The 26,740-nt window shown below is 42.0% G+C and overlaps 1 protein-coding gene across 6 annotated transcripts in view; it reads right to left on the reverse strand.

Annotated features, from left to right (window-relative positions):
* The window catches only part of LOC148009536 (Galactose oxidase/kelch repeat superfamily protein), a 173,040-nt gene extending 148,632 nt beyond the window's left edge, over window positions 1-24,408 (reverse strand). For 5 of the 6 annotated variants that reach the window (XM_087672467.1, XM_087672463.1, XM_087672469.1 and 2 more), the window contains exons 1-4: window positions 24,272-24,408; window positions 24,091-24,188; window positions 9,610-9,763; window positions 9,464-9,492 (exon numbers count right to left, since the gene is read on the reverse strand). In XM_087672467.1, coding sequence (XP_087528593.1) covers window positions 9,464-9,492; window positions 9,610-9,763; window positions 24,091-24,188; window positions 24,272-24,330 — 340 coding nt within the window. In that variant the 5' untranslated portion in view covers window positions 24,331-24,408. The remainder of the gene's footprint in view (window positions 1-9,463; window positions 9,493-9,609; window positions 9,764-24,090; window positions 24,189-24,271) is intronic. The other variant, XM_087672465.1, reaches the window with a different exon arrangement.
* Between the last annotated feature and the right edge of the window lie 2,332 nt (window positions 24,409-26,740).

Genomic DNA, 26,740 nt, shown 5'->3' on the forward strand with positions numbered 1-26,740 from the left:
CTTTTAGTGGGCAGCCACTGGCTGCCCAGACACCTTTTTGGTCACTGTTGTGGGGCGCCCATTTTAGGGCACTTTTAGGGTTTGCGCCCATTTTAGGGTTTGCGCCCATTTTAGGGTTAGGGTTAGGATTTGTCCGTTGCCTATTTATTGGCAGCCCCGCTCCCCACTTGGTCAGTTGTCTTCTTGCAGATTCCGACACTCCTTCTCCCCCGTGGTGGTGGTGCCATCGTCATCAGCCTGATCTGGTGCCCTCACTGATGCTGTGGGCTGCGTGCAGGGACTGATCAGTCCATTTCAGTGTATTCAACATTCATTTCAGTCAGTGCAGATTTCTCTTCCTTATTTTCTGCTTTCTCTCTCTCTCTCCCTCCGTGTTCGTATTTCCTCTTCCGTTGCGCACTCTCACACCTTAATTGTTGCAACTTTACCTAGATGCCTTTCAATTAGAGCCGACTTTCAGGCTCCATTAGGTTCAGCAAAGCAAGGGTCCGGGGTATTGCTTGATGCTCAAGGGGAGATAGCACTTCCACTCCTTCAGTTATGGATAGCTATCGTATGTAGTGGATCTTGGATGTATTCAATATGCATCCAAGGTACTGCACTGACAGTATGTTTGCCATGAGATCACTACTTAAAAGTGTACTAGTCACTATAAGATGTATGCAAATGAGTATGAGTTTCACCCGGGCACTGAAACTATACTTTTGCATCAGCTTATGATCAATTTGGCATGCATTTTGCCTCAATTTTGAGACAAAAGTTCTGATCAGTTTCAGCTCAATTTTTGATAAACTTGAGAATGGTTTATGGTCACTTTTGGGATCAGTTTTGCATCAGTTTTTGCAATGAGTTTGTAATTAGTTTGGGGTCACATTTACAACAGTTTGTAATCAATTCTCAGATCAGCAAGTGATCAGTTTATGATCAAATTATGCTCAATTTTCAATGATTTACATCTGGTTCCATGGACGACAGCATATGTTATGTTGCCATTGATGTTTTAGCCATGGTTTATGCTTGGTTATTCTATGCTAGGGTTTAGCTTTGCAAGATGAGTTGAGCTCATAAGAAATAGACATGTCACATGATAATCTGGCAATGTTTTTTGAGATTCTTTGTGAGTCTTACGTTATGGTATGATTGGTTGGTAATTTTCAGCATGTGTTGGACATATGGAATGGTTGAGCAATAGTGCACAATGTTGTGTTAACTATGATGCCTTGTGGAAATTCCAATCCGCTATTTTGCTTTTGATGCATCTGGCAGTGCAATCGAGGACAATTGCAAGGATTTTAAGGGAGAGGGCTGTCATGAGGACATGTATTTTTGAAACCTCACTTAATATGTGGATTAATTTTTAATCACATGGTTAAGTAAATGTTGCACATGTGAGGTGTAGCTGGGGTTAGAGTAAATTTATGAGCCCTAGACCCAAGAAAATCACGGGATATCAAAGGCAAAAGTTACTATAAGTAATGCCGCATAAGTACTTGGTGGTATCTAGTGTCAATCATTCATTTGGCCATAAGTGTCAGTTGGTGACACTAGAGAAATAGCGCTTAATGGTACCTAACACCAATCTGATTGGTCAAAGATAGCGTAGAGACACTCGAGAATGGAAGTTGTCTAGCCAATTTAATTATTGGCCAATCATATTATTTTTCAAGGCACTAAACTAATTATTAGATTAATTTTCAGTATTTAAAGACTGAAAATTAATCATTAATTATGGATAATGTTGGAAAAACCATTTGGTAAGGCTGCCACTTGTCAAAATTGTCAAGATTATGGGAGAGAAGGAAGGAGTCTCACTTGTAGCTTTCTCACTTACACAATGGGAGAATACACACAAAGGTGGAGGCTGAAAACAGTTTTCCTCTTCTTAGTTGTGTAAGCCAAAAGAACTCTTGTACAGAGAAATAGAAGAACCCTATATATGGGTCTCAAACCAAACTCAACTAACTAAGGTGGCATACTAACTGAGCCACGAACTAGAGTAGATAAGGATAGCTGTCATCTAGCTATTATTCATGGGCGGTGTACCAACCGCATCTGCAGCTAACAAGTCGGTGACATAAATGCACAACGGTCACCCTGGCATATTACGAGTGGAGATCGATATCTCAACACTCCCCCTCGAGCTCAACCCCAATTCCTGCACACCAAGCAGGTCTCTGAACTTGCGCAGCTTCTCTGCGCCCAATGCCTTCGTAAATATGTCAGCTACCTGATCCTCTGTGCTGACATAAACTAGATCAATAAGACCTAGTAAAACCCTCTCCCGCACATAATGATAATGCACCTCAATGTACTTTGTTCTAGCATGATAGACTGGGTTATTTTCCAAGTGTATACTACTCATGTTGTCACAATAAATGACAATTGGAACATCTGTAGGCTGATGCATATCATAAAGTAGCTTATGCAACTAAGCTACCTCACATGTAGCCATTGCTGCACCCCTGTACTCAGCCTCTGTGCTCGACAAGGCAACTGTAGGCTGTTTCTTATTGCTCCAAGTGACTGCAGCACTCCCAAAAGAGAACACATATTCATTAGTAGATCGTCTATCAGAAGTACCACCAGCCCAATCAGCATCAGTGTATCCATGCAACTGTATCTGAACCCCAGTCTCATAAAATAGTCCATACTGCAATATGGACTTCACATACCTGAGTATGCATCTAGCCACATCCAAATGCGGTTTCCTTGTAGCCTGCATAAACTGACTTACCAATCCAATAGCATAGCTCAAATCTGGCCTGGTAATAGTCATATAAATCAAACTTCCTACTATGCGTCTGTACATAGTAGGGTCTTCTAGAAGCTCACCTGCATCTGCGCCCAGCTTCACATTCTGCTCCAAAGGAACTGAAATAGGCTTACAGCCTGTCATCCCATATTTAGACAGCATGTCCAATCCATGCTGCCTCTGCAAGAGCCATATCCCACTTGGTGATCTAATCACCTCAATGCCCAAGAAATAACGTAACTCTCCCAAATCCTTCATCTCAAACTTCTGCTTCAATAGCATTTTCATATGAAGGATATCTTCATCACTATCACCTGTCATAATCAAATCATCAACATAAATGGCAAATCATAATAAATTTCTTTGTTTTTTTCACATAAAGTGAGAAATCTGCATTGGAAATCTGAAAGCCAATAGTGACAAGATACTGTCCTATCTTGTCAGACCATACTCTAGGTACTTGCTTCAAGCCATACAAGGCTTTCTTCAACCTGCAAACAAACTCAGGATGAACAGCATGCACATAACCTGGTGGCTGCTCCATATAGACCTCTTCTTGCAAATCACCATGCAAGAAGGCATTCTTTACATCCATCTGATGTAAAGACCATCCCTTTGATGTAGCCATAGCAATGACTGCTCTTACGGTTGCCATCCCTGCAACCGGACTGAATGTTTCTTCATAATCAATGCCATATATTTGTGCATACCCCTTGACTACTAATCTTGCCTTGTATCTGTTCACAGAGCCATCTGCATTGTGCTTTACCTTATAAACCCACTTACAATCAATTGCATTCTTATCTTCAGGCAAAGGTACCAATTCCCAGGTAGCATTTGCTTCCAAGGCATCCATTTCTTCATCCATGGCTTTCTCCCATTTTTCTTTTCCCATGGCTTGCTCAAAAGAAGTGGATTCTGGTTCCTGTATCACTTTGACTATATAGGCATAGTGAATGGCTGTAAATCCATCATATTTCAGCCTATCCACAGGATACCTAGCTTTGGTAGATCTGCGCAAAGTAGGCTCACTTCCAGGTGCTCTCAAAACATCCCTGGTCTTCCTTACTCCAAGTGTAACAACAAAAGGAATACCCAACTCATCATCAATGCTCTGTTTTGAGCCACTGGATTCACCATCCACATAAGAGTGACCTGTATTCACATCAAACATGGGCTGATCTACCTTCTCTTTTCCTTTTCGTGATACCTGCATACCACTATCTGCATTGCTTTGAGAAGATTCTCATAATCTCAATCTGCCTGTCCATAGCGAAGAATGTGAACCACTGCTAGAGGACACTCCAGGTCCACTAATATCTTGTGACTGCTGCTGTGAATTCTATACAGCATTACCATTTTGTGCATCTACATTATCAATCACATTTACTGGTTAATACCAGCTACTCGTCTCATCAAAAACAACATCTCTGCTCACTGTAAACTTACGAGTAGAAGGGCTATAGCATCTATACCCTTTCTGCTACAGAGAGTAACCAATAAAGATGCACTTCTCAGCTTTTAAATCCAATTTGAATCTCAACTCATCTGGCACATGAACATAGGCAATGCAACCAAAATTTTTCAAATGAGAAATATCTGGTTTCCTACCAGTATACCTCTCCTCTGGAGTCATCCCATGTATTGCTACAGTGGGAGTCCTGTTCATTATGTAGATTGCTGTAGCAACTGCTTCAGCCCAGTAAAAATCTGGCAAGTCTTTTTCGTTGAGCATGGCACGAGATACCTCTCCAATATGCTTGTTTTTTCTTTCTGCAATTCCATTTTGTTGTGGGGTATGACTACATAAATATTGCTGCTTTATGCCATGCTCCTGCAGGAACCTTGCAAACTCATTTGAGAGGTACTCTCCCCCTCCATCTGACCTTAGGCATTTTATTTGCAAGCCTGTTTCTTTTTCAACCATAGCTTTAAGAGTTTTGAAATGCCCAAACACTTCACTTTTTTTTTCATAAAATACATCCAAACTTTTCTGCTATAGTCATCAATAAAAGTGATAAAATAATGACAGCCTCCAATAGATGCAGCTTTAGTAGTCCACACATCAGAGTGGATTAATTCCAATGGCTTCTTACTTTCTTGAACATGTCTAAGAAATGGTTTCCTTGTCTGTTTTCCAAATTGACAAGCTTCACATACCTTATGCATTTCTGCAACCTTGAATTTAGGTAATCCTGCAACAATTTTTTGGGCCTGCATTGATTTAAGTCACTGTACATTAACATGACCAATGCGTTTATGCCAGATATCAATATCTACAACTACATCGGTCCCATGTGCAAACATTGCTGCACTCAATTCAGGCATGTCTGCATCCAATGTAAACATTCTGCCCTTCTTCTTTCCTTTTGCTATCAAGCGACCTTTAGTTTTCATATCCTCAACAAAGCATCCATGAGGATTAAATCTGACCTGCAAGCCCTGCTCAACCATTTGACCAACAGAAACCAGGTTCTTGGTGATATTCGAGACATGAAATACATCCGACAGGTGTTTCTTTTTCCCATCCTGCATAGACAAAGGAATTTTTCCAATCTGCACAATAGGATGTGCAGTATCATCACCAATCTCCACAAATCCTGGTTTTTCCATTTTTCTTGCATCCTGCATCCATTCTGCATGACCTGTCATGTAGTTTGACGCACCTGAGTCAACATACCACACTTCGTTGCTTTCTTCTGCACTTGTCACAGAATTGTTCATGTACTGCATCATAAACAAATGCTCATTTCTGTCATCACTTTAGCTATATGACCCATTTTACCACAGTAGTAGCATTCAACATTGCTGTTTGCATTTTGGTCTCTTTGCCATCCACCACGACCTCTTTGGCTCCCCCTACCTCTAGAGTTACCACATTCTCCTCCATAGGACTGGTTTTCTTGAGTTTGCTACATATTCTGATTTCTACCACGGCCTCCAGATCGGCCTCCTCTACCTCTGCCTCTACCTCTTCCAACATTTGAGTAGAATACAGCTTCTTTTGAAGTTCCTCCTGAAGAAGATGCACCACCATTTCTCTGCTCCTCAGAAATTAGAAGAGCAATCAACTCCTCAAAATCAGGAAATCTTTCACGGACGGAAATGGATGTTCGGAACTGTGCATAATACTTTCCTAGACCATTCAAGGTCACAGAAACTAAATCGTCTTCCACTGGCGACCCAATGGAAGCAAGTGCATCTGCAATCTTCTTCACCTTCATATGGTAGTCATTGATGCTCATACTTTCTCTTTGCATATTGTGCAACTCTTGCTTGAGCTGCATTTTCCTGGCTTGCGTATTTGTGCTATACATTTTTGACAAAGTATCCCATGCCTCCTTTGGCGTACTTGCATCCTAAATATGCACAATCATAGTCTGAAATACTGATAGACAGCCAGTACATAACTTTTTTGGCTCTCTCATGCCATCCTTTAAATGCCTGCATTTGTTGTTGATTGGGAACATCAAGAAGAACTGGTTGTTCTTCATTTCCTGCAACAAATTTCCAATATCCTTTTCCCATAAGGAAATTCGTCATTCTAAACTTCCATGCTTGGAAGTTGTTCTTGTCAAGCTTTTCAGTGACAATCTGTAAAAGAGAATCAGATGCCATTACAGAACACTGCAAAAAATTCTGTCACTGCAAAAAACACAGCTTCAGTCTCACAAGGGCAAATCTGCAAAGCTGATAAAAGTGGTATTTGACCACACAGTCACTTCCTAGTGACGATTTTGCATCAATAGGCAACAAGGATGATTCTGTAACTCCCAATGTCTCTGCGCACAGGCATACAATGCAATTTCTACGGTAACTTTTCCCCGACCTGTAAAACAGTGGTCGCACAGCAAAAAACAGGGCCTTTTCTTGAGTGCGTGCGGAAAACTTCTGCCTCCAAAACAGGCCCCGAAATGGCCTCGAATCAAAAAAACAGGGCAACCTAGGGCTAAAGCCCTATCCCGCAGCATATATTGCCCTCTTACTACACCGCGAAGGGCGTCTCAATCTGAGACAATGCACTCTTGCACTTTCCGGCTGTGCTACCTACAGAGACTTGCTCCCAAACTCGAAAACTGAAAGCAACACTGGTCCTCTTACCAGAACACCATGAACTTGGTTTACTTTCTTGAGCTCCTTACCACAAACCAGGCTCTAATACTATGTCAAGATTGTGGGAGAAAAGGAAGGAGTCTCACTTGTAGCTTTCTCACTTACACAATGGGGGAATACACACAAAGGTGGAGGCTGAAAACAGTTTTCCTCTTCTTAGTTGTGTAAGCCAAAAGAACTCTTGTACAGAGAAATAGAAGAACCCTATATATGGGTCTCAAACCAAACTCAACTAACTAAGGTGACATACTAACTGAGCCACGAACTAGAGTAGATAAGGATAGTTGTCATCTAGCTATTATTCATAGGCGGTGTACCAACCGCATCTGCAGCTAACAAGTCGGTGACATAAATGCACAACGGTCACCCTGGCATATCACGAGTGGAGCTCGATATCTCAACAAAAATTGCTCATGCAAGACTCAAAAACGTCTTTAGAGGCTCAACAAAGGCATTTTAGCGTATTCAGCCCCTGCAAGAGAAAGAGAGGAGATGCTGCTGGTCTAATTTGCAGGCATTGCAGGACCTTCTGAGGCAACCAGGGATAGGAGAAGACCAATCAACAATAGACGAGAGCATCCACAGGTTGTTGAGAGAGGGTAGCAGTAATAAATTACTAATTTTCTTCAATTCTTTGCATCTACAAGCTGTTGAGACAGGACAGCAGCAATAAATGACAGATTTTCTTTAGTTCTTCATAAAGAAAGTCTGAATTTTCTCTCTCCTCAGTATTCTCTCTCATCTCCTAGCCTTTCTATAGCCTTGCTCCAAAGATTACAGCATTGAGATCACCAGAGACTAAGAAACTTCAGATTTCTTTGCTGTAAACCCTAATCTGCAGATTAGGGTTTAGCAGCAGCCTCGAGAAGCGTGCAAGAAATTGGAAGCTCCAAGACTTCGATTCAATAAGACTGATGCTGTTTTCAATCAAATTGAGGTGTAGGGACCAGCAAATCAATGAATTTGGGGCATTTTCCATCTCCATCAAAGCAAGTGAAGGCCAATTGACTACCCGAATCAAGGGAGATATCAGATTGAAGACTTGCTGGTCATTTTGGATAGCAAGGGGAGTTGGAATACCGAAAGGGATTGGAAGAATCCCATTGTACATCAACTTCTTCTTCAATTAAGTTCAATAAATACCGAAAGGGGTGCCAATTTTGGGGCCAACAGGGTATCCAATGTCCAAGATTATATGGTAAAGTGTGCATTTTCAGTTTTGTGAATTTATTAATTGATGTAAATAGTGCTTAATTAGTTTATTTACCACCCTATCCAAGGAGGAAGGCTGGTTACACTCATCCTAGTAGTCTCACCCCAAAGGGATTTGACAAAGGGTGCATGTCAACTGCCCAATGGCCTACCAAGACTACAGAGGTGATGAGCAAGCACCTCTATTTTACCCCGAGAGGTCCCACTCAAGGAAACCAAAGCATCGGTTAATGGGTGCTCATCAGCCACTCAAGAACCTATCAAGCCTATAAAGACAATGGTGATATTCCCTCAAGAGCCGACATATTTATTTTTATGGGCTTTTTTTTTCATTTTAAATTTTCCAAAACCCCAAATTTTCTTCAATAATGTTTGATGGAAAATGGATGGTTAGCTCACATGCCTATCAATAAGTAAACTACCTAACCACCCACAGGGGTATCAAAGAGGAAATAATGGTGAAGACATACGCAAGTGATTGAACAAAAGGTGGAGACTAATCAAGATCTAAAATGAGTAAGGTGCTCACGGGTGCTTTGCACACTGACTCAGTAAGATACATAGAAGAGTGCTATACAATGCAAATGAGAACACTCATGCAGCAAGATGCCACTTAGACAATGTCCCTCTTAGAGAAAGTTGTTCACTTGCCCAAGCACCCTTTTACAAAGTTGATATGAAGATCTTGCAATGCAAAGGGCCAGATACACAGAGAAGGGATGGCGATGTCTAGAACAAGAAGACAATGTCAAAACTTGTAAATCAAGAGTAAGAACCCCCTCTCAACCATGGATGTCAATGTTGGAGGAGGAGGAGGAGGAGGAGGAGGAGGAGGAGGAGGAGGAGGAGGAGGAGGAGGAGGAGGAGGAGGAGGAGGAGGAGGAGGAGGAGGAGGAGGAGGAGGAGGAGGAGGAGGAGGAGGAGGAGGAGGATGATGATGATGATGATGATGATGATGATGATGATGATGATGATCATCATCATCATCATCATCATCATCATCATCATCATCATCTAGGTGGAATACCCTAAGCCTTGTTATGACACTCTATTACTTCTTGAGGGGCTGTTTGGGAAAATTCTAGGCAAATCCAGGAAGATGGAGGAGCCAATTCCTTTAGGCTTTCTTCCTTGGGTCTATAAGACGCTACTTACAGCAGCCACCCTCAAAGCTCCTGCTTTTCAGCTTTTCGTATTTCATACCCAGCAAAAGGAAAGTTATTGTACTCCTTTTGGGACTTTTAATACTTTCATGTTAGAAGTAATAATATTAATTTATCGTTTTATAAACCAGCTACAAACCCTCCAAAGAGAGAAAGTAAACACTGCAACAGTCGTTACAAAAAAGGGTCTACTTTCAAGAGAAATCTGGAGAAAGTACTCTACCTGTATCAAGCATCCAGAAATCGCCCAACCTGTTATACCAGATAGAGTAGATTATTTGCTGTAATCACTTTGATCCCCTCATTCATGCTAAATAAAACAGCACACTTCATGACGTTTTCATGCTTAATAAAAAGAAAAAGAGGTGCCTCCGAGTTAACCGCTTGCGTCCAGATCGCCCTCCAAAAACAAACATATGACAGTCAATTGCCACAGCAACATGGAATGCCCGTGGACTAGGCCCGATGATGTGATTCTCATTTCCTGCTCCGGTGCAATTCGGATGAAACCACACATTGTTCTCTGTTAAAAAAGGATCATGCCACACTAAAAATATTGTAAAAGTTTTTTCCAGAAACATGTTTTTATTACTTAAGAAATTAAGGTCCAAACTAGACATTATAAAAACTTAAGGTCCATAACAGATATTATAAATGGTTTTTTAAACACTAATGCCAGAATAGACACACAAAGAATTTTCATAAACAGTGGTCGCACTTTCAGAATTTCAGATATCAGATGTTCCTTTGGTTCACTTTTAAGAAAGTTTATGTATAACAATAAAGCCAGGGAGAACCTTTGTTAATACTTCTTTGAACTTATAAGAAAGTAGAATGCTTACTGCAACAAAACTATACTCATTCGTCAAAATATCTCAAACACACACGGTCAACATAGGACAAAATCTTTTGTGCTGAATACAAGACACTAGGTCCTAATTGCACAGCTCAAGAGAAAGATAAGAGAACCCAAAAGGTGGAAGATATCCCCTAATTTTATACATATAACAATTAAATGAGATTGTACAAGGTACAGCCTCAGTCAGATTTCAAATTTAAACTAGTACTCTTCACTTCAAGTCCTTGAAGCCACCTCAATGTCCCATGTGCAACAGCTCTTCAACACCAGCCACCATCTGCCTTGAACATTCGTCTTGCTTGGTAGACTTTTCTTCACTGTGCACAACTTGACACAATTTCTGGAGAAGAAGAAGATGCATTCTGCTGATCGAGATCTCACGATGATTGGAGTTTTTTGCTAGTCACCTTATCAGCCTTTGAAACGTGCAACCTGACCACATTAATGCTTCGGAAAAGCAACAAAAATTGAAATTTAAAGTTTGGACGCCCAACAAACTGCTGCCACACACAACACCTTGCACATGATCATGCTGGTCACGCAATCTTGCTACTCGTCATGGCAGCCCACCATGGCATCACCAACTACTTGGCTTTCCTGCCACATCATCTTGCCCTGCTCATGACCATCCAGACACAAGCAAGATCCATATGCATTTCACTAAGTGTCCAGATTAAGCCTTTGATTGATTAACAATGAAGTCTGTCCATTCATAATGAAATGGCAAGTTACTTATTTTTATCCAAAGAAGAGAAAGATCTTTTATGAACACCTCGGACAAATCTTCTGAGGTAAAGTTACAAGATTCAATGATACATTAGTGAGCACCCAATCAACCAATCTATAACACCAAACCATATAGGACACCAAGTAGAAGAAGGTGCCACAATCCCAATGACAAATAAAGGCATCTCTCCTCCTCCCCGTGCTCCCAAAGTCACCTTGTAATCTCTCTTATCTCTTGTGGGTTGTGTGAACAATCTTTATCCAAATACCGGTCAAGTATAACTTATTATAACTTTTGCCTTTGGCATCAACTAGTATCTTGGGGACCTATGCCCCACATTGCTAAATAATTAACTTGCACCTCACATGGGCAAGTCACATTTGCACATTTGATTAACTTTTTATCAAACATTAAGCAAAGCATTAAAATTTCACATCCTCGTGATAGCCATAGAGAGGTCTTCTCTGAAGGAAACCTCTCTGTGTCACTTAGGCAATGATACTGAGAGTGCGCAATGGAAGAGGAACACAAACACTGAGAGAAAAGGAGGAGAAAAAACAATAGGAATGGAAGAGAAATCTGCACTGAGCCTAGAAAGAAAGTTGAATACAATGACGGACTAATTAGTCCCTGCACACAGCCCAAAGCATCAACAAGAGCACTAGATCAGGCTAAAGATGAAGGCAGCATCAAAGACAGAGAGAATGTTGATGTTGGAGTGTGCACTTGCAGAAGAGAGCAAAGAATGAATGATCAGCTCCAAGTGATGGCTGGCTATAAATAGCCATCTCCCCCAAAAGCTGGCTGACCTGCCAAAAACACCTCCAAGTATGCTGTCAGCCTGCACAAAATCTGGCCGACAAGCAGTAAATGCTGCGAAAAATGCTGATGTGGCAGCAACAGGGCAGATAGCAGCATACAAGGGTTGACCGCAGTCTGCAAGGGCTGCCCAGGCTGACAGGCACCTCACAAAACATAGAAATGCACACCTAAAACTGACTAGGGAAAAAAAGGCACACAAAACTGAATGGCAAACACAGTCAAGCTCCTCTGTCTCCATCAAACGATGACAAAGCTCACAATCAAGACACAACAAACTGACAAAATAAAATGGCAGCTAACATTAGACACCTCAAACAGAGGATATACCAGTACATTTCATCTCTGGCACTATGACCATTTTTGTGTCAGTTGGGCGGGCTGACTTGGAACCCAAATTTTGGGTTTGGCCACTTGTTTACCAATTGTGGCCCCAATTTGCTTATTTATGGGCAGCCTACCCCCCTCACTCCATTCACTCATTCGGCCTTCATTCACCCAACCCTCATTCTTTTCTCATCCCCCTACTTCCTTCTAGAGACTAGCACCCACACTAATGCTCAATGCTGCATGTTAGAACTTAGGGCTGACTGTTACAACCTTGTATCTTTCAACCATCAGTCAGTCTGCTCCTTCTCTCTCCTATGTTTCATTCAGTCTCCTTCTCTATTCTCTCCATGTTCACTTTCCTTTCTACTACATACTCTCACAATTCTCACTGTGTCCCCAGCAAGGATTTGGGTGAGGGGTTTGCATGGCAGCATTGGAATGCATGCGTCTGCTTGCCTCAATGATCAAGGAAGGTTGACTATGTAAATTCGGCTAGTGGACAGAAAAATGGGTGAGACCCTCTTAGCATGTCACTTTTAGTGTTGTCAATCTGTCATCTCCCACTTGTGAGCTCCTATAAAAGTCTGACACAAACATGGGAGCTTTGGCATTTTAGTATGCATTTCTCAAGTTTCATGAACATTTTCAGCATTTCCCAGCCTGTGCCACCCTATCAGACGTTGTCCTGTCCCCCCTAATTTTATTGCCACCTCAACTGATTTTTTCCAGCATTTTATATGTTGCTGACTGCATTCAGCCAGCTGGCAGCTGATCAGCCAGTTTGGCCCATTTCCTGCTATATATAGCAGGCTGGCTGGCTAGGCCAGATCAATTTCTTGTGCAAGCTGCTCCTCCGTCTCCGGTACTGCTGTTGCCATCATGATTTTCCACATAGATCCGATGCCCTCACTGACACCTCGGGCTGTGTGCGATCGGTCCTCCTGTTTGTATTCAGCATTTATTCAATTAGTGTAGATTTCTTTCTTCCTTCATCTTCCTACTATCTTCTTTTCTCTGTGTTCGAGTTCCTTCTTCCATTGTGCACTCTCACATGGTATCATCGCCTAGCAAAAGATCATAAAGACAATCTCCATTGCAAAGCCTGGCAACCCTCTCCAAATCTGTCTTTGCTGCAAACACAGCCTTCTTGGACCAAGACGACAGCATTTGATTGCTTCTGGCATCCTCTACTGCCCAGGCGACAACCCTTCTAACTAGGCGACATTATATGGCTGCCAAACACAAGTTGTCTGCGTTTTTGGCACCCATTTGTACCTAGCGACAGTCCCTGACTGTAACTGACAGCCTTTTCTATGCAAGTGGCACATCTACATCTGACTATAGCTGATGACTCCTATTTCAGTGTTGTTTTACCATCAAACACAGCTTTTTGGGTGATTGCAGGTTTTGAGGACATCTCAACACCAATTTTTTGGCTTTACTAGCTCAAAGGATGAGGTCTCTCATCATTCCTTTGAGCGACGCCAAGATTATTGCAGGTTAAGGTCCCTTATGCAAACTCCCCGATCGGAGCACCCTTCTCCTTCTCCCACCCTTCATGTTTCTCATAAGGCACGGTCTACCGGCCTGAACATGCCTTATATGGCACCTGTTGTATAGGTGCCTATGCTTCCTTCTTTACCCCAAGAAGACAAGTTGGATGGTTCCAACTATTCTCTGTGGTTGTGTAAGGAGGAGTGCATTCTCGACACCTTCGACTTTTGGGAATTTCTCTCTCCTTATTCCCCAACCCATGGAAGACCTACACATGGATCGTCAATGGATCATGCAACCCTTTGGGATCGGCTCAACTCCCAAGCCTGATCTTTTCTCTTTATAAGTTTACAAGATTCTATCTTGGTTCACGTTCACAAGTTGAAGACCGCAATAGAGGTGTGGAAGAAAGCTTGCATCTCTTTACCATCAAAAGATGTTTGCACACACGATTTCCTTGGAAAAGAAGCTTCAGATGCTCGATGTTGATGACTCTCCTTCTATGAAGTATCACATCAACAAAGTGGAGGATATACAAGACGAGCTTGCATCCCTCGAGAGGATGAGAAGAAGATGAAGCCCAAATGCCCACATTATGGGAAGGGCACTCATCCTAAGGAGAAGTGTTGGCAAAAGTACCCCCATTTGAAGCTTAAGGAGGAGTACAAGGATTCAAAGGCTACACCCGCTACCACTAATTCTGTCTTTGTACACTTGTTTGAGGTGGAGGATATGGCTCTTGCTTCTTCTTCTTCTTCTATTAGGGAGAAGCCTTGGCTCGTAGATAGTGGGGCCTCTTTCCACATGACTTACCACCAAGATTAGCTTCACGATATGCAATCCAAAGGGAGGTCCATCACTATTGGTGACAACTCTTCAACCCCCGTGCATGGAGTGGGGACCATTCCCTTGTTGCCCAATCGGCATTCTTAGCAAGGGCTATGAGTGTGTAGAGTCCACCCTCCTACATACCTATCCAAAGAGTAGCTCTTGAAGATGCATCTTCCACCATAACCGCATCCTAGGTAAAGATGACTCATCTACCTAGCTATATAAGACTATAAACAGACAAAAGATTAAAGACCAAATCTAATACATAGAGGACTTTCACACAAGCTTGGACTACTTTGACATGCTCATTATGGGCATTTGAATCTCAATGCTATACAATGGATTCTTTGTTGGGATAAAGGCCCTTTTTCACCTCTATGTATAGTACACGTGCATTATTTAGTTGTACATGTGAATGCACCCTTACGTGCCCTAAGTATAAATACATTTTATTCTTTGTGTACCAACACATTGTTGGTACACCCAAAATCGAATCGTACTTTCACTCTCTCTCTCACACACTCTTACTTGCCTGCTCACTCCTCGTGCTGCTGCTCAATCCTCTAGCTAAGCTCCAACAATTGGTATCAGAACTTACAATACAAGATCGTCAGGCATGAAGACGGCTTGAGTTCATGTCCAGCAGGGAGACGAATGGAGTTTGTGTCCAACAAGAAGTTGGGCGACCACACTGCTGACCAGCGTGACCAGTCTACACCAGGAAAATAGCATCTAGCAGGCAGGCATGGACCAACACGAACAGTTGACCAGGAAACGGCATCCAACAGGCAGACATGGACCAGTGTGAATAGTCGATCAAGCGGCACGTGTGGCAACCAGCACGGGCAGTCGGGCAGACACACGTGTTGTGTGACGGGCCACGAAAAGGCGAAGGTTGCAGGACTCCCGACAACCAATAGGCGTACACAATGTGACATGTAGCAGGTCAACAGCGGGTCAACGAGACTCCCCTCCCCCCCCCCCCCAGTTAGTTTTTTTTTCCAAAAGAAATCAAAATTTTCTTTAACTTTTCACTTCCCCTTTTTTCTTTTGACCGGGGTTCACGCATGGAAGCACAAGTCACAAATCTATGCAAATCTGACCTAGAAATTTGGGGCTCTTTCCAGATTTGATCCCGTCTATGACTTGGCAATGACATTCGTGTCAGAATTTGCAAACATTGTGCGTGTTGATCTCAATCAAATTGGGGATTTTGTCAAATTTGTTGGAATTTTTCTCATTCGAGTAAAATTTCCTGACATTGGACCCCAAAAAATAAGGGCTTTTCATGCATTGGTAAAATTTTACTCAGCTGGGTCAAATTGGCTGACATTTATGCACTGTTGGACCTGGAATTTTGGGATTTTGTGCAGAATTTGGTAAATTTCTGCAGTATTTGCCCATGTGGTGGTTGGTTTATGTAAAAACAACAGAGATTTATTACTGTTTAGGGAAGAACAGCACTGTATTTGCTGGTTCAACTTGTGTTTCTGCAGTTCAATGAATTTACTCTTGTGTTCGTGATAAAAATGACTGCAACTTCTTCCAATTCAAACATTAAGAGTTTGATGGAAATCAAACAGTTTGATGGTCATGGCTTTGACTTTTGGAAAGACCATATGCAGGGTATATTGTTCTTAAAGGATTGTGAGGATGCTTTGCAAGAAAATAAACCCACACAAATGTCTAATGCAGATTGGGCCAGAGTTAACAAAAAGGTTGTGGCTTACATAAAGATGGGTGTCACTAATGACATTTTGACAGACATTAAGGGTTTAGATACAAGTTATGCAATATGGGAGAAACTAAAAACTACCTATGAGATCACCACACATGTTAATCAGGTGCATTTAATGCACAAGTTGGTAAATATGTGACTGGATGAGTCCAAGCCTGCAGCTGAGCACTTGAGTGAATTTACTGGCATTTTAAATCAGCTCAAGGATGCAAATTTGGATTTCGATGATAAGTTGAGGGCAATCTTTCTGATCATAACACTGTCTGATTCTTAGGAGACCTTGGTGGTTTCTCTCAACAATAACCCCAATCTCTCATATGATGGTGTGAGGGGATCAATCTTGAATGAAGAAATTAGACATATTTCTAGTAAAGAAGATAGCAACTCAGCTTATAATGTAAGAGGCAGGGCTGAAAAGAAAAATGCAAATGTTGGACAGAGAAACAAAAGCAAGAGCAAAGGAAAGGAAAAGAGTGACATTACTTGCTATCACTGTGGTCGGAAGGGCCCCAAGAAGCCTGATTGCAGGTATTACAAGAAGAAACAAGAGAGGAATAATAATGCAGGAGACAAAAAGAAGAAAGAGGATAAGATAGATGCATCTGAGGCAGCCAAAGGCAAGGAAATAGGCCAATGTGGCCTACATTACAAGAAGGAACAAGAGAGGAAGAAGAATGCAAGAGACAAAAAGAACAAAGAGGATAAGATAGATGCATCTAAGGCAGCCAAAGGCAAGGAAAAGGCCAATGCGGCCTCCAATGTAGTCATAGAGGAGCTCTCGGATACAGAGGCTGATGTATTATGTGCAGTTGATTATAATGCCCTTGTATGTCACATGCAGGATATGCAAATTACCAAGGCTCATGTGATTGATGCACTTTTCTCAGTTGATGATGGTGTCACTCAGACTTGGATTGTAGACTCTGGTGCCTCCTTCCATGTAACTCCTTGCCTGGAGTGTTTTGCTATATTCAATGCAGGCAGTTATGGAAAAGTGTACCTTGGAAGCAACCATGCTTGCAACATTGATGGGATTGGCACTGTACACTTGTCTTTAGATAATGGGCAAGAGCTTGTGTTGAAAGATGTCAAATATGTGCCTGGCATCAAAAAGAGTTTACTATCTGTTGGTCAGCTTGACTTGCATGGTTATACTCCACTATTTGGTGGTGGTTTGTGGAAATTGAAAAAGGGTTCCATGCTGATTGCAAAAGGAACCAAGAAGGGCACTTTGTATTGTTTGCATTATAAAGCTTTGAATGGCAAGTTTCATGCAGTTGCTGAAATTGGTTGTCATCTGGCGTTGTGGCATAAGAGATTAGGCCATATGATCCAGAAAGGACTTGATGTTCTTACCTCTTTAAAGAGGGTTGATGGAATAGACTCTAAGCTTGATTTTTGTAATGATTGTCAGTTTGGAAAGCAAATGAAAACTTCCTTTTACTTTGCTGTCTCTCGTAAGTCCAATGTCTTGAACTTAGTGCATTATAATATATCTAGTATGCCCGTGAACTCCTTAGGTGGTAGTGCATATTTTGTCTCTTTTATTGATGATTGTTCCAGGAAGATTTGGGTTTATTTGTTGAAAAAGAAAAGTGAAGTGTTTGCTGTTTTTAAAACTTTTCATGCATTCGTTACCACTCAAATAGGTAGAAAGCTGAAATGCTTGAAAACTAATGATGGGCGTGAGTTCACATCTACTAAATTCAAGTCTTTTTGTGACTTGCGTGGAATTAAGAGAGAGCTTACAGCTCCTTACAGCCCTTATTCAAATGGGGTGGCTGAAAGATATAACAGGACTTTATGTGAAAGAGTGCGGTGCATGCTGTCCACTCCTAATCTCCCTCACGCAGTTCACATTTGCAACCACTCTCCAAACAGGTCCTTAAATAATGGCATCCCTAAGGAGGTTTGGTTTGGCAAATCGGCCTCATATGACCATTTACAGATATTCCATTGTGATGCCTTCGTGCATGTTAGAGATGAGCTAAGGAACAAACTTGACCCGAAATCCACCAAAGGCATTTTCATGGGCTATGGTGATGAGGGTGAATTTGGCTACAAAGTGTGGCATCGCAGTCGTAATATTGTGTTTAATGAGGCAAATTTGCTGAAAGGTACTTTAGCCTCCAATGAAGACATATAAAATGTCAAATTTTAGAATTTGCAGCCACCTATTATTTCAGATGATGAGCCTCATGGTGTTATACCACACACTGAAACTGATGATCAGCCGATTATCCAGATGATGATGAACAACAAATAGGAGCACAAGGAGGTCATGGACAGCAAGATAGACTTGCTGATTATGAAAATATAGGTGCTGGTAATGAAAATGAAGGTGTTGTACAACATGAACAACATGCTAAAAATGGCCTACAGCAGCCAATAAATGCTGAAAATACAGACCCAATTCCTGAAAATGTTGATCATTGGATACGCAAATCTACACACGTAAGAAGGCAACCACATAGGTTTGACCCCTCCTTACATTATGTGATGCTTGCAGATGAGGATGAGCCTCTTACATACAAAGAGGCCAAGTCATGCGAATTCAGTAATAACTGGGAGCTAGCTATGCAAGAAGAGATTAAATCTCTATATACAAATGATACTTGGAATCTTGTGTTGTTGCCCAAAGGAAAAAAGCCTCTTCCAAACAAATGGATTTACAAAGTAAAGACAGTTGATGGGAAACCCAAGTACAAGGCAAGACTAGTTGCTAAAGGGTATGCACAACAGGAAGGGATTGACTTCCAAGAGGTCTTCTCACCTGTTGTGAAGATGACCACTCTAAGTGTGCTTTTTACTCTCACTGCTGTATTGAACTTAGAGCCATACCAAATGGATGTAAAAACAGCTTTCTTACATAGTGACATTGATGAGGAAATTTACATGAAACAGCCCGAGGGCTTTGTAGTTCTTGGAAAAAAAAGAGCAAATGGTGTGTAAACTAAAGCACAGCCTGTATGGGCTGAAGCAAGCACCACAGCAGTGGTGCAAAAAGTTTGACACCTTTATGCTATCTCATGGGTTTACACGCAGCCATGCAAATCATTGTTTATGCTATCTCATGGATTTACACCTTTATGCTATCTCATGGGTTTACACGCAGCCATGCAAATCATTGTTTATACATGAAAAAGGATATAGATGGTAGCCCCATCATACTTGTTTTGTATGTGGATGATGTGTTGCTAGCTAGGAAAAGAAAAACTAGCTTGGATGCTCTCAAAAATCAACTAAAATCAGCCTTCTCCATGAAAGATTTGGGGAATGCAGAGCATATTTTGGGTTTGACGATTCGCAGGGATAGAATGAAGAAATTGTTGTTTTTATCTCAAGAAAAGTACATTGAAAAGGTACTAGACAGATTTAAAATGGCTGAAGCTAAGCCTTTTGGGGTGCCGTTACCTCCATACCTTAAGCTTAGTAAAGCCAACAACCCAAAAGATGATGTGGAAGCAAATGCTACGAAGGGAGCCCCTTATGCATCTGCTTGTGGCTCTCTTATGCTTCTATGAGTACTCTAGTATTGAGATGTGATAGCCAAAGTGCTGTGTATCTGGCTAAGAATGCCATGTATCATTCACGCACAAAGCATATAGATGTGCGATATCACTTTATCAGACAGATTCTGGAAGATGGTCTAATCACATTGACAAAGATCAAAACACAGAACAACCCTGCAGATGTTCTCACTAAAAGTCTAAGCAAAGCTCAGCATGAGCATTGCATACGACTAGTGGAAGTTGGTTAGAGGTTCACTTCGGACCTTTAAGTGGGAGGTTGTTGGGATAAAGGCCCTTTTTCACCTCCGTGTATAGTACACGTGCATTATTTAGTTGTACATGTGAATGCACCCTTACGTGCCCTAAGTATAAATACATTTTATTCTTTGTGTACCAACACATTGTTGGTACACCCAAAATCGAATCGTACTCACTCTCTCTCTCTCTCTCTCTCTCTCTCTCTGTCACTCTTACTTGCCTGCTCACTCCTAGTGCTACTACTCAATCCTCTGGCTGAGCTCCAACATTCTCAGGAGGAAGATGGCTGAGGGGCTTCTAGATTTCCCTCCCGTTCACACCCTATACCTAGCTACTTAAGAGGCAAGCAGCATAGGCAACCTCATCCACCAGTTGCTACTCGGAGGGCATCTACACCACTTGAGTTGGTTTACACCAACCTTTGCGAACATATGGGCACTGCCTCCCTTGGAAAGGCCAAGTACATTATGCTAATTGTTGACAACTTTAGTCATCATATGTGACTCTATCTCTTGGAGTACAAGAGCAAGGCATACTCTCATTTCTAGGAGTGAAAGGTGTTTCTAGAGAAGCACAGGGATCTTCCCCATTCTTTATGGGAAGAGGCCGTGGCTACTGTGGTCCATATCCGCAATAGGTCACCTCCTTCAGCATTGCAAGATATGACTCCCTACTATGCTTTCTTTGAGAGAAAGCCTTCCATTTCCCACTTTCACATCTTTGAATGCGAGGCATATGTCCATGTGGATAAGAAGAAAAGACAAAGCAAACTTGATTCCAAGTCAAAGAAACTTATCTTCGTTGGTTACAATATAACCACAAAGGGCTATCGCCTCTATGACCCGATGACTCCAAAGATCGGGGTGAGCACGGATGTGATCTTCGATGAGGCTGCGACCTTTGAGGATCCGATTGATGGTTCTTCTATTACATGTGGTTCTTTGTCTTCAACTGATCCCCCCTTCCCCCGCCATCAACCCCTCCCCTTCCTTCCAAGTTACCCCTTGGCACCCCTTCTTCATCTATGACTCCTCTCCCTCCTTCCCCTACACCCTCCCCTTCTCCCCTTCCACCCTTGACAGCTCCATCTACTACTTCATCATCGAGTATTCCTATCCCTTTCCCATCTCCTTAGGTTTCCTCTAGGGGGATTGAGCCACCATGGGGAGAGCTCTCTTCATTAGGTGAGAAGGATCCACCTTTCCTCAATGAGGGGGAGTCCCATCCACAAACAAGTGCTTTACAGGTACCAAAGGCTTCTTGGTCTCCTTCACAATGGGATGAGCCTATCATCATTCCTTGGTGGTATCAACGGCTCATGCAAGATTCAGGGATTACTCTGTTCCCTCAAATGCCTATTGGCCCATACCAGTCAGCTCAGCGGCGGAAAAGTTCATTTTGTGTGAACGTATGCTCTTCTGTCTCAAATTCTTCAAATTCTTGGAATCCTACACTTCTTCCTTGGATTGGAGATCTATTAGATGGCATAGGGCATTTTTATTTCCCAGCACAGGTACATCTCCGAGCTTCTTCGGAGTTTGGTATGGCCGACTGCCGGCCTATTTCTTGCCCCATGGACCCAGAGTCCAAGCTTTTGGCAACAAGAGATCCCCTCAATGATGCCACCCATGACGGGTGCCTCATTGACTCAAGCTCACTGGCGAGCCATTCTATACATTCTACACTATCTACAAGGGACTTGATCCTACAAGATCATGTATGGAGAGGGGGCCACTCTTTTAGGATGGAGTGACTCTAAATAGACAGGTGATGTGGACTCACAACATCCACTACTAGTTATGCCTTCTCCCTTGGATTGGGAGTTGTCTCTTGAAGCAGTAAGAAACAGCCTATTATGGCTCTTTCATCTACACAAGTTAAGTACCATGTCCTTTGTTCTGCCGCTATAAAGACAATTTGGTTCCATCGCTTGTTGGCGGATATTGGCTTTCCACAGACAGGGACCTGCGGAGCTATGCATGGACAACCAGAGTGCCCTCACTCTAGCGAAGCACCCCGTGTTTCATGCTCGTACGAAGCACATCAAGGTTCAATACAACTATGTTCGAGAACCGATCATGGATTCCAAGTTAACTAGCCTAGTGTCCTACTGAGGACAATGCAACGGATCTCTTCACAAAGCCTTTGCCCAAGGCTTCTATGCTTCATCACATGGTAGTGTGCATTTCTCAAGTTCCGTGGACAGTTTCAGCATTTCACAGTCTGTGCCACCTTGTTAGACATTGTCCTATCCCCCTTGATTTTATTGCCACATCAACTTATTTTTTCCAGCATTTTATATGCTGCCAACCACATAAATGCAGTCGCCAGCTGGCAGCTGGTCAGTCAGCATGAGGTCAGCCAGTTTAGCCCATTTCCTTCTATATATAGCAGGATGGCTGGCTGGGGAAGATCATCTTCTTGCGCAGGCTGCTCCTTTGACTCTAGGCACACTCCTCTATCTCCGGTGCTGCTGCTGCCGTCATCATTTCCAGCCAAATCTGGTGCCCTCACTGACGCATTGGGCTGAGTGCAAGGACTGGTCCTGTTTGTATTCAGCATTTATCTCAGTCAATGCAGATTTCTTTCTTCCTTCATCTTCTTGCTGCCTTCTTTTCTCTATGTTCAAGTTCCTTTTTCCATTGCGCACTCTCAGATCCTGGGTCTACAACTGGGTTGATTTGCATGCAAGAGGGATTAAATTTTGGGTGTCCCTACTTGTGGAATCAAGGGACAAATTGGATTTTGTAATTGCTGGTTACAAAGGACAGCTTGATATTCCAAATGTTGTTGATGAATTGGCTTGGTCAAAAAAGGGAGAGAGGATCCTCTATTCCTTAGAGAACATTCCTCTCAGATCTGGATCCTTGGAGAGTAATCCCTCTCGGATTCAAGGTAGGGCTTGACTATTCTCAAGGATTTGAGTCAATTCTTAGTTGTACAAAAGGTGTTTGGAATGGATGTGATGAAATACTGCAACTAGTGGCAAATCAGGTGTCGACTCACCTCAATTTCCTGAGGGCATTTTGGCACAAAGTTGTAAAGTGTTGAATATTTGATTTTTATTTATTTTGTGAATTTATTGCTTGCTATAGATCAGTGCATTTTAGGATTCCACCAATCTTCTGGAAAACAGAAGGCTGGTTTCACTTCATTAGCAAAAGTAGCAATTGGACAAGCTAAGAAGGGAGATACTTCACTACTGAAAGTTTTCGCATGATCACTATAATAACTCTTAGAAGTTTTATCAAAAAACCCTACATATGCCAATGCCCTAATGCCACCAAAGGCTATGGAGAGATAAGAGAGAGCTCGGAGAACCCATTTACACTCTTCAGAGTCAGATTCCACTAACGTGAAAGTTGCTTTCTCATAAGACTCTATATACCACTGCTTCTAGTGTGTCGAGACAATCCTTACTTGCTAAACGTTGCATAGATAAGACAAGATGGTCTTGAAGAGGATAAGACCTAATATTTGATAGGGAAGATGAAGCACCTGGTATAACCCAGGGAAAAATACCACAATAAAGCAATCGACTGGTGAGCTGATCTTGTCACCACCAAGAGTCTAAACGTCCATCAACATCTTTGGAACAGCATGAAGTGGAGGAAAACTAGGATCCCAAGGCAAGGTCAAAAAAAGATATCAAACACTTCTATATCTGTAGACTCAACACTCACTCTCCAATTGCAACAGCCAAGAATGCCTTTAGTAATAAGACTCACTTGAACAAGTTGAACTTCACGACTCCTTGAATGTTATGCAACAATTGCTCCCCTCATGAGGTCTCTAGGACTTGGGGATGGAGGATGCAATGATCAGTTCAATCCCACAAATACACATGGAGCTACATCCAATCCTGTTAATGATTCATCTCTTGATGATGCTTCATGCACACTCAACCGAGATGGTCTGAGCCATGACCACGCATTGTTTTTCACTCTTGTCCATAACTGAGAGGATGTTTTCTCTTGATCCCATCACAACATATTGAGCGAACTTAAGCACCATCCATTGGTTAGCAAAAGTGAACGGTTACTGCGTAGTATGACAATTAACACGATAGCTATTTCCAAAAAGGAAATGTGTGCGCGCGAGGGCGGGGGCGTGTATGTGTGTATTTTCAAGCTGAACATAGCCTTCGTTGTACATTAGTTAAACACCATGGCTCAAACCAACAAAATGCGTGCGTGCGTGCGTGCTGCTGAGGCTATCTTCATCCATGCACAACGATCATCAGCTGCAAGCATGCTTCAGTGTTTCGGACGAAGGGACATACCAATGTCAAATACGATCAGATCATTTAGAAATTGTTTGTCAACGAGACCACCAAATACCACCACATACGATTTGCCAACTGTCAGGGCCGAGTGCCCACTGCCACAACAAACATTTTCCCTGTTAAGAAACAAATTCCAAGACTCGGCGCGCAGCACAGAGAAGAGAGAGAGAGAGAGGACCTTCGAGGGGAAGGTGGAATTCCATGGAAATCTCCTGGAGCTGACTGAACCCACCTCATCTCTCGTGCATAATGAAATCTTTGGCTTTTACTCCGACATCTTTATATCCCCGACTTTTCTTTTTCTTTTCTTTTTTTTGTAATGCGCCTTATGTTAAGATGGTAAATAATTAGATCCATCCGATGCAACGAGGCTCAGTCTTAAGAGTCTATAGATCCACTTGGCCTTCAAGGGGCCCAACACCAAAAGAACCTCTTGTTTAATTTGACTCATATAACTATTTGGCTTCACAATAGAATGCTTCCTAAAAATTGTATCGTTTTTCCTAGACCAAATAAACCTCAAAACAACCCCACAATGTAGATTAACAAGTCATTAGGTGCTATCGTCCATGTTGGCTTGATCACCGAATAAAGTTATTGCCATGCCGAAGATATCACGCAAATTAGCCAATTTGAGCTATTGTCTTATAGTTTTAAAACCACACTGGCAGGACATGGATGCAATCCCAAAAAAGTGGCCTCTCAAACTCCTTGACTAAACCACAAAATGGCCACAAAGGGGAGACTTCGAACTTCCTTGGCAATCTAGCTTGCAGAGGAAGCGTTTTGATGGTGATCCTCCATCTCAACATATTCAATTTGAAAGTCGGGTTAGCCTTCCAAATCCTTTTCAGTCTTTGTTTCCAAGTTCGGACCCTAGTTCTCAAAAATTCTTTCTTCCATTATTCCTAGACATTCATTGTTATATTAGGGGAGGGGATATTATAGTTACCCAAAGACTTGCAATGCCATAGTTGCTTGCCTGTTGGAGCTACAAATCTTTCAGAATAGAGTCCTCCCGCTTAAAGAGAGAGGAAGGCAAAATTTCCTTCAACTTCAAGAGTAATTTGAAGAGCCAGGTAGCTTCCTCCTAATTTAGGTTAAACTCGGCAATTGTTATGGGAGCACTAGACTGTGCTCGAGAGACTAGACTAGATGAATATTTATTACAAGAACTCTAATTACAAGATAATCCCACGTAGGGGCCCAAGGTACAATGATAACTTAACAAAATATGATAGACAACAGGACTCGATAAAATATAAAAGATCCCACAACCCAGGACCATAGGTATGGATATAATATATTAGAATTACAAGATCTCCCTTGACATGGATGAATAAGATACAAGACAGTACTATACAAGATTTCATACTAAGAGATTACAAGATGATAAGACAACAGAAGTATAATGAAAGACAAGACAAGACTAGATACCATGACTAGACAAAAACTAGAATTGGAACCCGAAGTTACTTACTTGGAAGTCTCAACTCCTTGAGCTCCCAAGACTGGCATTGGTAAGACTAAAGAGCTCTATGGCGAGCCCCTCCTTTTATAGGTGTTGGAGGCAGCTAAAGATCTTCTAGAATGTTCCACGATGACATTATTGATTATGTAAATGATGACATGGTATATCTTTTAGAAGGTTATACGATAACATCATCGATGATGCAAGTGATGATATGGCATATCTTCTAGAAGGTTCTATGATGACATGTCAAGGTTAGGTTCTATGATGGCATATCTTCTAGAAGGTTCTATGATAACATGTCAAGGCTAGGTTCGCATGGTTGGCTCAAGGATGTCCTGTTAAGGGTGCATTTACATGCGGTGTGGATTCATATGGCATGAGCAAGAATTAATATGTACACTTGATCATGGCATATCCATGGCATTACCCCCTCCTTTAGCAACAAGTTCCATGAGGAGTAGCTTGGTGGTTTTTGGTCAAAGTTTCATTGGATTCCTCTTGTGAAATTCTTTAACTTTGAGAGGTGCTCTTTAGAGATATTCTGTAGGTTCCCAAGTGCGATCATTGATGTCATATCCTTTCCAATGAACAAGGTATTCCAATCGACCTCGAGAGATCCTCGAGTCTAAGACATATGCTCAACCTCGAATTCTTCTAATATTCAATCTGGATAGGGGGGGGGGGGGGGGGGGGGGGGGGATTTGATCTCTCCCCCCTCAGTAGAAATATGGCTTGAGCAAGAAAACATGGAAGACTAGGTGGATCTTCATAGTATCGGGGAGTTGGAATTGGTGAGCAACTGGATTGATCTGGGCTACGATAGAAAAGGGCCTAGATCTTGGTGGTCTAGCTTGGTGGAGGGCTTTGTTGTCTAAAGGTTATACCTAAGTAACCATACTTTATCAGCGACTTTGTATGCTGGATGTTGGAGATAATGTTGATCCGTGTAATGCTTGTATTGATTCTGAGTCTTTTGGATTTGTTGCTTGAGTTCTTGGTGTATATCTGTTAGGTGTTGAGTTTTATCTCGAGCACAGTAGGGTTCTTTACTTGATTGGAGAGATGTGCATCCATCCTTGGATGTTGACAATAGTTTGCAAAGAAAGGAGTTTGCTTGGTAGATGCATGGATATTATTATTATAAGTAAACTCTGCAAAGGGTAAGAGCTCAAA

Source organism: Lygodium microphyllum, chromosome 30 (assembly GCF_053477565.2).
Source record: "Lygodium microphyllum isolate KBCC chromosome 30, Lygodium_microphyllum_v1.1.10, whole genome shotgun sequence".
NCBI classification, from domain to species: domain Eukaryota; kingdom Viridiplantae; phylum Streptophyta; class Polypodiopsida; order Schizaeales; family Lygodiaceae; genus Lygodium; species Lygodium microphyllum.